Here is a 14,056-nt window from a genome sequence, read left to right as displayed (position 1 = left end):
TATAATAAAATGAAATATAAACTTTACAGATTATTATTATTATTATTAGTTTAAAGGAAGGATGGGAAGGGGGGGTTGGGGTACCTGCAAGTCCTACAATCAATGTCATTTAAGCGGCCCATATGAATTCTTTGTTTTTGGTCAACCAAGGACTATATATATTTAATTGGGCAAAATTTTAGAATATCTAGACTTAGGTTTCAAGCCCAGATAGTATTTTGGGCTCAGGCTCTACTCACAAATAATTCTACCCAACTGAACCAAACGTCCATGGCTCATAAGTTACAATCCCTAAAGCTGTGGACATCCATCGACACAATAACTTAACATAGAAATCCATGGACTTGCCCTTTTTTCCTCTCAAAGCAAAGCTCAGAGGGAAAAAAAAATTCATATGAGAAATTCCATGATTTCAAATAATCTTAACAATATAGTTTAAACAATCAATATATAATACAACATCTTGTGCAGAAGGTATGGTAGCGTTATTAGGTCCTTGAATCCAAAAGCATAATGGTACTAAGATTCATTGGGTTCATGTATTTGGAGGATCCGATCATGAATCTTTCTACAATCAATCTGTTTGCTTTCTCACTTGGATGGAAAGGGTCCCAAAATGCAAATGCATCCCTGTTTGAGCACAGATTAGACACCGGAGTACATAGTCCAATCCCATTGTAAGGTCCTTGACCACAGCATGCAACTTTTGATGTCACAAATCCTGCATTTGAATTGTGAAAGGTGGTCATGCTGGATCTCTCGGATTTCTAAACCCACAGAACTGTTAATTGAATGTAGACCCAGATAATGAATATAAAAACTTATACATTCCATTTGTTGATTTTTTTTTTTTCATGAAAAAGTACTATTAAAAAAAACAATTTTTTTCAATTGTTTAGATTGTTTGGTTAATATAAATGAAAAAAACATATAAATGATTTCAGTATTTTTTTAGAGAAGTTATTTTGAATAGCTTCTAGAAAAAGGTAAAATTATATCTACCCACTAAAATAAAAGTACTTTTTATAATTATAAAAAAAATTATTTGTTAAAATTTCTAAAAAATAAACCACTTTTTTATATATATACTAAAACTCACTTCTTTTTAAAAGTTGAAACAAACACTCGTACGTATTTATTTTGAGAATAATAGCAATATGTTGTAATTATATTATATCATATTTTAATAACCAAGTTTTATTTCAAAAGTCTAAGTTAAAGTTACGTCAAAGTATTCAACTTATAAAAATAATTATTATTTTTATACAAGCTTTTTTATAAAAATTTATCTAAAAAGTGAACTAAAGTGAAATTATAAGTTTGCCATTTTGTATCTACAGTACCAACGGTGAGGTTGCTGGGGGAATAGCAAACCTACTGCGGGAGGTTGGCAGTTGAGCATCTCAAGAAGGGCCCAGTGCCTTAAATGACTATGTTGGGACCAATACATGCTCCATGCCAATATGATTTATATCTTACACTTTTTATCTGCTTTTCTTATGGATGTGCACAATTTACATAGGATCATTTTTTATACATGAAAAATTCAGCTAAAATATTTTTAGATATAAATAAAATAATTTTTTTAAATTATTTCCAAACACATACTACTACTAGTTACTCTAAACTTCTGAATATGCAAAACAAGATGAGACTTTTTTGACCATTGATTTAAATTAAGTATTTATAAAATACAGCTAATTTTTAATTAATAGTAGATAAACGTTGACTCTGGTTTCACCCTTTTTCCCACTCTAGAAAATGAAAATCCAAAATCTATGCTGAGTAGAGCAATATCTAATTAAGTAAAGTGAGGAACTAAAAGACACAGAGCAACAGTATCTAATAAAGTAAATGCTGGAAAGCAGAGAATGACATACCGTATGCTTGTGGATTGCTAATAAAATCCATATTCATTGCGAAAGCATTTGCCGAAATAAAGATGACTGAGCCAATTTCAGCGTTGAGTTGATTGACCAATTCGACGAGCTGGGGGTTGAACAAGTCAGAAGCACGTTGCAGATCAACTGCGCATTCTCCGTTTCTACTACGTTGGGCTAATTCTGCCGGCACGCAACCTAATGGTCCCGTTCCAGTCACCAAAACTCGCCTTGCCCCCAATTCATAAAGCCTCTGCAATGTGTTCATTTATTTAATTATTCAACTTAACAATACATACCCACTGTTGTTGCCGCTGAATGGTTTGCAAAATTAAATGACAACTTGCAAGTGCAAGAGAGACACCACATTGCTCATTAATTCTACATTAATTCATATATTTGACCTTATTGATATTGTTGTACACTGTTTGCCCACATAATTTTATAAACTTTATATTGGGTAACGTAATCTATGTCCAGTTTAAGTAAATTTTATAAAAGAAAAAAACTAATATAAAAAATAAGGTAGACTTCCATAACTCAACTTGCTTCCGATAGCACGCATACGCAGCATAAAATGTTTGCAGTGAGGACTCGTCAATTATTAATTAGAGGTTAAAATCTAATAGAAATTCATTTTGACTATATAGGTAAAATAGCAGGGTTATTGCAGTGGTTGGGTTCGTGTACTTTCCTTTTACACCTATCTTTGAAAAAATGTCTAGTCCAACTTGTGAACAAGCGCGTTAGGCGGGTCAATTAAATCAATTTGTCCTCTTTTTAAGTGAGATAGATGCGTATCTACGCAAGAATCACAAACGTTATTACTAGTACTACGGATGAACTTTTACACTAACCTTTTAGGTGCGTTGGTTTTAATGTACATAATTGAATTTTCAATAATGATATTCTATCATTCTCAAGAATACCATTATAAAGTAATACTTCTTGGAATTTGAAATAATAAAATGAGGTAGTGAGGATAGAAAAAAGGAAGTTACCACTCCATTAGAATACTACAGTAAAAGATTACTTCCATCATTATTATTAAAAAGTAATGTATCACTACTCCCTCCTCGCTATGTGAATAGAGATAAAATAAAACATAAAAATGTTAATTTATTCTTAAAAAGTTAACTCACAGAAGAATGTTTCTTCAAGTCTTATACTGTACATTTATGGGTGGTTCAATATAGGCAATCTAACATTCTAATACTATATTAGAAATTTCAAACCTAATTCATTTCCAAAATCTAACTTATAAAGAAAGTTCGCTAAAATCTTATAAAAAGTTTTTTTTTTACTCTATTTTTTATCAATGTAGTGTAAGACATTTTAATAACTTTCTTAAAAATCTACTATGACTATAAATATATTTTTTTTCAACCTTATATCAAACATAAAGATGTTATGCTTTAAAGTTGATGCATTTTTTTAAAAAATTAATTCTACGAATCTAAAAATAAAACCCTTAAAATTAACAAGAAGTAAAAGAGAGAGATGGTTCACATTCCTCTCTGTCTCTCCGTTTTACTTATAGAAGTTAGAACATTTTAGACTAGTGACATTTATATAAAGAAGATAGGCTATGGCATATTATCTCGGGATATGCAGTTGACCAAAAAATAATTAAAGTTCAGTGAATAACATGAGCATGACCTATTTCTAATGCACAAATACATTACTTCTTTCGATCTTTTTTATAAAAAATAAAAAAGTGATTTTATAAGGAATAAAATAATAAATCACCACACCATAAAAAATAATTAATTTTGTTATATTTTTTATAAATATAAATTTTATTTTAAAAATATCTATTATATTAAATAGTATAATTAGTAATTTATATATTTAATGATACTAATAAAAAAATAGTATTAAAAAATTTAACAATTAATACATCTTAAATCTATTATTTATTTCTTACAATAAAAAGAAAAAAATCTCCATTTTATTTCTTATAAAAAGAATCAAAAGTATTATTTTAAATTGTTACTTGCATAAAGTTATTCATTATCTACTTTTAATTTGTTCATCGATATCTTTTAGATGTGGTCACATGCATGACAAACATATCAACAAATTGGATTATACTGATAATGATAATAATAGCAACACGAGAAGTGAAGGATAGCAATACCACAAGAATTTTGCGATACTCAGAAATAAGGTATACAACGTAGTCTGGAAGTGCAAATTGGCGTGATCTTGCAGAGAATGGCACCAGGTAATAGTTGTTAACAAAATCATTGCCACCTAAGGTTATGAGAACCAGTGCTTGGTTCACCAATCGTCGAGCCTGTTCTTCTCCGATTAGTGCACTCACCCTTTGTTGATACTGCTCAAAGTACTGCAACTGTCTGGTGATTCGGATTATATTTATCTGAAAATGTAGATATATAGCATTTTAATGGCCTTATTTAATATCGTTCAAACACCATATATAATAAAACTAGTTTGGACAGATGATACGTTGTTATTAGCTACTTCATAATTGGTTCATGCCCTTAATAAACAGTAAAAGTTTAAGATATCAAACACTCCCTCTCATATTATGCATTGACTACATAATTGTTGTGATAAAATAGTTATGATTTTATCTATAGTATTTAAATGAAATGCAAATAAATAAAGACGATATTATTTTTTTTTAAGAATAACCAATATTTTAAAATATATAAAATGGCATATTGACAAATGAAATAAAATAAATTGATGGGAAGGAATCTAATGAGAGAGATGAAAGAAAGAAACTAGAATGATCATGACGAAACTAGTGCAAAAAAATTAGAGAATTTTTTGCGTGTATTATTATAATACCACTTAAAAATAGAATGTATGGCGAAAACAACAGAAAAAAATGTTGGCTTACAAACTGAATTCCAGTGTCATTGAGAATTCCTATCCCAGCAGAAGCAAAGTTGGCACCAACGAGCAGCCTCTCTCCATTGAGCTGCGGACTCAAGTATGGCAATGTGGGTTCTGAGCCAATTTGCTCACCTACGTCCACCATAATTCACGCAGTTCATATATATGTATGTGCATTACCAACAAATAAAGTTTAAGATATCAAATTAAGAACAACGAAATGTGCATAAATAAATCTTTAGTTTTTTTTTAGTTATTAAAAAGTGTAATAATGTACTTCTATCTTGATTTTTAATGAAACTTCAACACAATTTCTGATAAAATTTTAGTATTACTTCATTGGTTAGCAAAGAGCATTAAAACACCACAAAACATTAACATAAATTTAGTTGAAAAGTTACTTGAATAATTAAATTGATTAGGGACAGTGATATATAGATATATTTGAGGACCCAACTGATAATGTCCGGGATGTTGAGGCCATTGGAGAAACGCCCAGTGGCTCTGTGAGTGGGATAATCAATGCCATAAGGATATGCGTCGGCACGAGCAGTGGTGAGTAGGTAGTTGTTGTTGCCATTATCAACTAGCGAATCGCCAAAAACAAAAAATGCTCGACCCTCAACTTGTGGAACAACGTTGTTCCAAGTGAACAAGATAAGAAGACATGTAACTATGGAAGAAACAAAAACCCTTGCGTTGTTTTCGTCCATTTGAGTAGTGTCTACAAAGGTACCACCCTTAGAAAATGACTAATGTCTATCCCTCACTCTATATCTGGTGATGAACAAGTATTGAGTTATGAGTGCCTTATTTTATAGAGGCTCATCTTTGTGATATTTGATGTGCCGAATTAAATAGCTTCTGCTACCGCAAACAGATGAAGATAACGACCATAATAAAGAGAGGCCTATCAATACTAGCTAGAATTCAATTCCATGTACCAATGTTCGTGTGTGTTAAATGCATCATGGCCGGGTTACAGCTAGTTAGATTTGAAGAGCTCATATTTTTTATCTTCCAAAAATTTTCATCGTTTTCTTTTAAATTCCCACAAATAATAAGATAACCTATTTAAAAGGGTAACTTTTAATGTTGAGAATAATTCATATTTATTGTCTTTAACCTAAGTTTTTGTTTACCAACTATTTGAAAAAGGATGTCAATCAATTTTATTGGTAGTACGTATGTGTATTACTGATCCAAGTCCACAGTTGCCATTAAAGATATGTATAAGAAACAGGGGGATGAATAGTACGATTTGCATATCATAGTTGCCTCCATGAGACAATTTGAAAAAAATAAAAATAAACTTGAAATCTACCACATTTAAACCTCTTCAATACCTTGTCACTCTTGTTCCCAAATTTCCCTACCCAGTTAGCCTGTATATGGATCATTTAGAAAGGGGTTAATAAATAATAGTCCATGTAGGCCACAGGGCTTGTATCTCATCACTAGATTAAAAAATTATCCACCTACGTGCAAGCTGGCAATTAATCCTCATGCTTAACATGCGTAGGCTATATGCAAACCACCTTCAAATATAAAATTATCATCATTCTTCTTGCGGCTGTTAATTACCAAATTATATAATCTTATATTTTTCACATATTTTTCTTACAATTAAAAAAAAGTAATATGTCTCCATTAATAGTAAGAAAATTTAATGTTGAGACAATTGGGATGCCTAATTTATTTGGAATTTGCCTCCTATACTAAGCTTGCTCTCTTTTGTTAACGTGTCAATATCTGCAGATTCCTTTCCTCTGTTACAGTATGTTTGGTTTAGCTTTTGAAAATCTCTAAATAAACTATGGTTATGATAAAATTAATGTTTGTTTCTCATAATTTAATCAAAACATAAATTTCGTTTAAAAATGCAATAAAAAATATTACAGTGTTAATAATTAAATTAAAAATTTACTAATAATCTAAAAATTATGTTATTATATACAAATAAATAATATTGTTTATAATAATTAATTTAACAAATGTATTTACAATGTATTTTAAACAATTAATTGATAGTACACAAACATTTATACTTGTAGTATATAAAAAATAAACCCTAGTATTTATTTTTTTCCTTTCCCCGTCTATTATTGTATAGACACAATTATACTTTGAAAAGGATAAATATATTTTGACTGAATCAACGTTTTTTAAAGCTTTTCTTTCACTTATTCTACCGGTCAATCAACCTCTATGTATATAAATTATGAATATTAATTCTTCATTATGTTTTTGGAGGTAATATTAAACGGATATACTTTGTATGATTTAATTTTTATTTAATATAATAAAATATTTATTACTGATTGTTAAAATATTTATTCTTTTTAAATTATGAGTTTTATTGAATTTAAAAATAATCATATTATATTTTAAATTATTTAAATTAAAATTTAATCAAGGGTCATCTTATCTTACTCTTTTTGTGGTTTGCTTTTTTTATTTTTTCTTTTCTTTTCTGTTCTTCTTAGAAAAAAGGGTCATCTCGTAGGCCAACTGGCATTTAATCTGTAACGCTGGGAAGCGGGATATGTGCCGAAAAACTATCGGTCGAGACTCGAGGGAGACAAATTAAACTACAACAGATAATGCAAGTAAGAAATGTATTTATAAGAAATCATCTATTATTATTTTATTAAATATAAAAAACAAATATTTTTTAAATTATATTAATTATTAAGTTCTTTTATATTTTTATTTAATGTAATAATTATGCTAACAAAATACTCACGTTTTATCTATAAAAATAATACATTTAATCAATTTATATATAACATGCATATTTAATTATCTAGTATTATAGCTATTTTTAGAATATAATATAAATTTATCATATTAATTGTATTTTATTGATCTTAATAAATTAAGTACTTATTTTCTATAAATAAAATTGGAGATAGTGATAATTTTTAATCAACTTAGAAGTACATATAATAAAAATTAGTAACAATAAATTTTATTTAAAAATTATAATATTTATAATATTAATATATTATATTGCAATAAATTATAATTTTTTAATAAAAAATATTATGTATAAATTGATTGTTTTAACTACAATTTTAGCTTGTATTTAATTAAATATACATGTTAAAAAATTTATTTATACATAATACTAATATTTAAATTAAAATTAAAATAAATTTAGATAATAAGTATTTTTATTTTTAATATTTTTTAAAAAATTTCAACATATGTTTAAAGATATAAAATATTATTATGTTTTTTTAATGTAGATTAAAAATCACTCTTGTAATAATTACTCTTCAATGGAGTAATGGACGGTTTGTCTATTAATAATTCACGGAAAAACTAAAATTAATGTTGAAGCAATGTTTTTATTTTGAAACGATATGATACCTAGGCTAAGTTTGAGAACCCCGTACCATTTTGCAAAACCTTTTTATCCTCCATTGTATGAAAATCTAGCAGCCTATGAGGCTATCATATTAAACTTGTGATAATTTCAACTTTAAGTAAATTAAGTCCAAAATTTTATTAATTGATAATTCTTTTAGTTAAAAATATTGGATTTTAGGCCACTCAGTAAGTTTATTATGACTAATTAGTTAATAATAATAATAATAATAATGTCTCTACTACTATGTGAAAGTTTTATTATAATATTTTAAATTTAGGTTCGTTTATTATTAACCTGCCTATTAAACGGAACAGATTGGAAATTGTCATTTGCTCAACACAAAGATTGTATAGAGATGACATGTTCGTTTACAATGATAAATAACGTTTTTGCTTCTGCTCGTAGATATTATGGCCTAATTAACTCGTGTAACCATGGTACTCAAGATGGGAGAAAAAAATTAGCACTCCCATCTTGGACAATATATAGGAGCTGGAACTAAAATGTGGCAGAGTCTTGGTTAATAAATCAGCTACTTAATGATTTGCCTTATAATCTATACTTTAATAGAACTAAAATGTGTCGCATAATTTTTATATGTATAAATTTTTAAAATGATTACTTTATTATTATTATTATTATTATTTGTACAATTAAGACAATAAAAAGGAGAAGACAGTCAATATTTTTTACCAAACATATATACCAATGACATGCATGTTGCAGAGATGAAAAATTATATTGTACAAAGTCTGAAAATACTGTACCAGAATTGAGATTTGAGAGCAATTTCGTTTTAAATTATAAAACATTTAGAACTTTTATAAAATATTGCGTTATATGATGTGTTATATTTAAGAGAATAGTTAAACAATCGCTCTCAAAAGTTAAGATTAGAGAGCGGTTCATGCAGAACCGCTCTCCAAAGTATATATATAAGATTAGATAGCAGTTTTACGTGGAATCGCTCTCCAAAGTATAAATGTAGATCACGAATCTGAAATTTGAAATTGATTTCTTTTTAAGTTTTCTGTTACAAAGTAAAGTTAATTTATTATTACGTTTAAATCAAAATTTGGAATTGATTTCTTTATAAGTTTTCTTCATTTTTATTATAAATTAAAATTAAATATTGAGTTTATACATTTCGTATTAACCAAACAGTCTATATCTACATGAACAAAAAAAATGAACAAATTAGTAGAATGATCTTTAACGTTAATAGAGAGAAAAAAGAAAAAAAAATGAATAAATCACCATTAACAAAGATACGAAGAAATAAAAAAAATAATGAAGAAGTACCTATAGATATGAAAAAAAAAAACTAATTGTTAGCCTAAAGAAGATGAAGAAAGTTGGCTAACAGAGAATAAAGAGGTATCTACAAATGTGAAATTAACAAAAAACTGTTCTCAAAAGTATAGATCTGATAACAGTTCTCTATTAACCACTCTCAGAAATATAAATCTGAGAGCGATTAATAAAGAACCGCTCTCTAAATGTATAGTTACAAAGCGATTTTTACTAACCGCTGTCTAAGTTAGCGCTCTAAAAACTCATTTATGGCGTAGTGAAACAATTTACGTAATGAGTCACTGCTACCTAATTAAAATCGTTCAACATTAACCAATTAATGTGCATGAAAATATATGTTTATAAAATGAGATTTTGAATTATACTTCATATAACACATAAGATACAAGTTTTTAGAGTGCTAACTTAGATAGCAATTAATAAAAATTGCTTTATAATAATACATTTAGAAAACGGTTAGTATTGGACCACTCTCATATCTATACATTTAAAGAACGATTAGTGTTGTAACAATATATTTTGAATCATACTTCATATAACACATTAGAAAAAAATGAGTTTTTGGAACGCTAACTTAGATAGCAATTGATATTAACTGCTTTATAAAGTCACACATTGGAGAGCAGTTAATAAATAACTAATTTTTAAAGTTATTATTGGAGAGAGGTTAACAAAAAATCATAATCGCTATTCAAAGTCTTTAACTTTTATAAGTAAAACATGTTCAATTTATGAATCTTTTCGTCTTACTAACAAAGTTGATCTTTTTTATTTTTATAAGTTCTTTTTGTCATTTTTGTGTTAATAAAGTTGGTGTTTTTAGTCTTTTTTACATTTATAGGTTCACTTCGTCTTCTCTGTTTTTTTCATCTTCTTTGCAATATTTATAAACTCAATATTTAATTTTAATTTATGATAATTTTTTTTAATATCATATATATAAATTAAAATTTAAACATAATAATATATTAATTTTAATTTGTAAAAAAAAAACTAACAAAAAAATAAATTTCAAATTTTAGATTTTTAATTTACACTCATACTTTACTTTATAGGACAGAACCACTCTTATATCTCTTTTCTAACGTAATATATATAATCTAATGTTGACATACAAAATGGAAATATCAAAATTTGCTATAAGCTAGTGGATCATATAAAATAATTAATTCATATTAAAATTATTTTTTAAACATTTACAAATATTTTGGTTACATTTTCATGCTAGTGTCCTCTCTATATATTTTCAGAATATAAAACAAAATTTGTTATAAATTTTAAATCTTGTTATAAGTTAGGTCTCTTAGGTCTCTTATCATATTTTTTTCTTCTACCAAAACATTATTCATACTTATTTTCATTTATTTTATGATTTTCTCTCAAATATAAGCTTTAATCTTTAAAAATTATACATTAAAATTTTCATTTGTCTCAAATATAAATTATTTATACCATTTTTGTTTTAAAAAAATTAAAATAGTTACTTACATTATTCACTTATTTATTTAAATCATTAATACGCACCCTTCTGTTGTTTAATGATATTTAAACTCAATATTAAATGGTGACATTGATAAAACGTTTTTTACATGCATCATTAATGTTTGCTAATGCAAGGCATGTGACCAAAATAAATGGGGTGGCCAATTGACCGACTCGGTACATTTAATTATTTTTTGTAATGTGCATTCACGAAGCTTCATCGGCATGAATCTGATTAATCTAAATTTAAATTTGAATTTGACGCTGTACAAGTGGTGTCAAATGTCAATTGGTTGATTGATGTTGTACGGCTTATAGAACGGTCAAATAGAATTCCTTACTATAGAACTTTGTTCATGCCTAGTTTTAGACAATATTTAATGTTATATTTTAAAATGCTTTTCCTTGTATAAATTTTGGAATGGTACTTATTAAAAAATAAAGAGAATGGTTTTTTTTATTAAAAATATAAATAGACACTTATTTCATGATTCTTAGGGTAATTTAATATATTTTTAATAAAAAATTACTGTTAATTTAAAACTTTTTCAATTTTTTAATCTTATAGCAATTTGAGCGAAATAAAATACAGTCAGATGTTTTTAAGGCACGTTAAGTTGGAATTAAATAAATTTGCGTTATTATGATATCATGATGTGATACAGCTGCTAGCCTAAATTTTTCTCATAAAATTCATGGATTTAATTAAATTTTTATAATAATTAAATGGATCTAAATTAATTCACAAACTAATAAATGGTCCACCAAAGAATCTTAAATAAAATATTCTGGTTTCTAAATAATTTTATTCAATCAAATCATGGTTGTGCCTAATGGAGTATTGATTTGATATAGCTATAGTGTGTTTGGATCATGCATCTGAAGGGTTTTTAGCCAAAATAGAGTAAAAATAAAACAAAAAAACCAAAATAAGACATTTTGTAAGGACAGATACTTATTTAATAATAAAACCCAAATTATATTTTTGTTAAGTTTAATTTGATTAATTTTCAAACTTACTTTTGAATTTAATTAATTCAACTGATATAATTTATATGTGAAATTAATTGAAATAAATAACAAAAAAAAAAGTTGAATTAGAGAAAAAAATAATTTTGAATTAGTTAGATTTCGTTTTGAACCCTATCTGTGATATGAAACATACACATTGTCTGCCTACAAAACAGCAATACGGTGATATAAACATGCAACTTCTCATCCTAGAAAAAGCTTTAAGAGAAGCAACATGAAAAATGATTATTGATCGAAGTAGTTTGCCATCTTTGTCAACGTGTTTTGATCATGGACAAGGACTACAATGACAATGACAGTGCATCACCTTCACATAATCCCTGCATGTACTGAAATATCTCTTTCGTTAAGTCTAATTAATCAAAACAATAAACAGATTGCATGTAATAGGGAAATAGGAGAACAAGCGTGTTTGTTTTTGCGTTCAAAGATCTTAAACTTACGTATATAATTAACTTACATGGAGTAGTACTGTTGGGTGAATACCAAATATACTGTAGATAGGTTTGAATCCTATATTGGATTTTGGTTTGCAATTTAAATTTAACTGATATTTGGTAGACAAATTTTTAGTGCATTTAACTAGTTAAAATAGTTAGTCACGTCTAGCTACCGTCATATTTTAGAGTAAGTTCAAAGATGAACTTTTAGCTATACGTAAACGCTTGAACTCTTTTTCTTTTATGAAAGTGAATATTTGCTCAAAATTTTCCTCTGAAACTAGTTAAAAGTAATAAGCAAATTAAGCAGATATATACATTATATGAACCAAAACTTCACAAAAGGTGGCAAAAGTGACATTTGCAAACTATTACACTCAAAAGACCACAGCACAAATGGACCACAAAAACAATAAACCGATAGCTCCCAATGTCGTACATGGAACCAGCTAAAACACAGTGCAACAACAGTCCATTTTGTTTGGTTGGGAGATAAATGGTTGAGAAAAAAAAGGTTATAATATTTTCACAGTATCGTTTTAGAATAAAATTCTATAATAATACTTCTATTTTTATTTTTCTTCATTATATCACTCGTTTATAACTTTCTTATTTTTTATTCTATTTTTATTTTTCAATATGATAACCAAATTGTACAATTTTTATTTTTTTGTATTAACGACTTTCTCAAAAAGAATCACGATAGGAGGAGATATAGTTTGTTTAGTTGGAGATGAAGAGTAAAGGGGGAAAAATTGGAATGAGTTTCATAAAGAAAACACATTTTCTTATAACGTAGGAGAATGAGAGGCGTGTTTTATTTATATTAATAATATTTTATGTAACATGAAAGTATAAAAAAAATGAAAAATATTTAAAAATGTAATAAAATATTTTAAATTGATTTAATTAAACAACTTATTATAAAAGGTTTGCATGTATTATTTATTTATCTAGATAAAACCACTTTCCCTTTTTTTTAAATTATAAAATATTATCTTAATTTTAATTTCTCAATTATTTATTTATTTTTATTTCTTTCTACTCTATTAATGGAAATAGAGTGCGTAGGTACATTCTTTATATAATAGAAAATGTCGGTTTGAAATGTCTGACGGAGTAAAACGAATTTTCAGTACCTAACAGACTAAAACATAAATAAGTCAATAGTGCATATATTGTAATAATTTTTATTTGAAGATTAAATAATTAATTTTTTATATTAAATATAACTACGTTTATTTTCCTTTTTATTTTTTACATACATCATAAAAATACTTTCCAAAATCAAATAAGATAATAAAAGTTATGCAACTTTAATAAAGAAAAACATATTTTATTTGTAATAAAACACATTTTTGTTATTGGTATTATAATAATTTGTCAATGGATATCTTTTTAATTAAATAAATGATAAATATAAATATTTTATTAAAAGTTATGAGAGTGATTGTATTAATATATTTTTAAGAAGAACTTTACTTTTAAAATTTTAATTAATATTCTAAAACATTGATTTGCCTTTTGTTTTAAGTACTTCCCTCTTTAGCATTTTTATTTTTTACTGTCCTTTTATAAAGTTAATAGATAAATATTTTTATCATCTCATCTTTAATAAAAATAATGCTTATTTGATGAAAGATAATAAACGAGTTAAATATGAA

The 14,056-nt window shown here is 26.7% G+C and overlaps 1 protein-coding gene across 1 annotated transcript; it reads right to left on the bottom strand.

Annotated features, from left to right (window-relative positions):
* Window positions 1-210: 210 nt before the first annotated feature.
* Window positions 211-5,493, bottom strand: LOC113861952 (GDSL esterase/lipase LTL1-like). The gene is made up of 5 exons (XM_027495076.1): window positions 5,206-5,493; window positions 4,753-4,880; window positions 4,021-4,263; window positions 1,881-2,133; window positions 211-721 (listed from the first exon to the last, which is right to left on the bottom strand). Exons 1-5 carry the CDS (start codon window positions 5,459-5,461, stop codon window positions 489-491), a joined length of 1,113 nt encoding a protein of 370 aa, XP_027350877.1. The 5' UTR covers window positions 5,462-5,493; the 3' UTR covers window positions 211-488.
* Between the last annotated feature and the right edge of the window lie 8,563 nt (window positions 5,494-14,056).

The sequence above is a fragment of the Abrus precatorius genome, unplaced genomic scaffold, assembly GCF_003935025.1.
Source record: "Abrus precatorius isolate BTA unplaced genomic scaffold, Abrus_2018 Scaffold3, whole genome shotgun sequence".
Classification (NCBI taxonomy): domain Eukaryota; kingdom Viridiplantae; phylum Streptophyta; class Magnoliopsida; order Fabales; family Fabaceae; genus Abrus; species Abrus precatorius.
The sequence above is the reverse complement of the archived record's forward strand: the minus strand, read 5'-3'. Positions and strand labels throughout refer to the sequence as shown.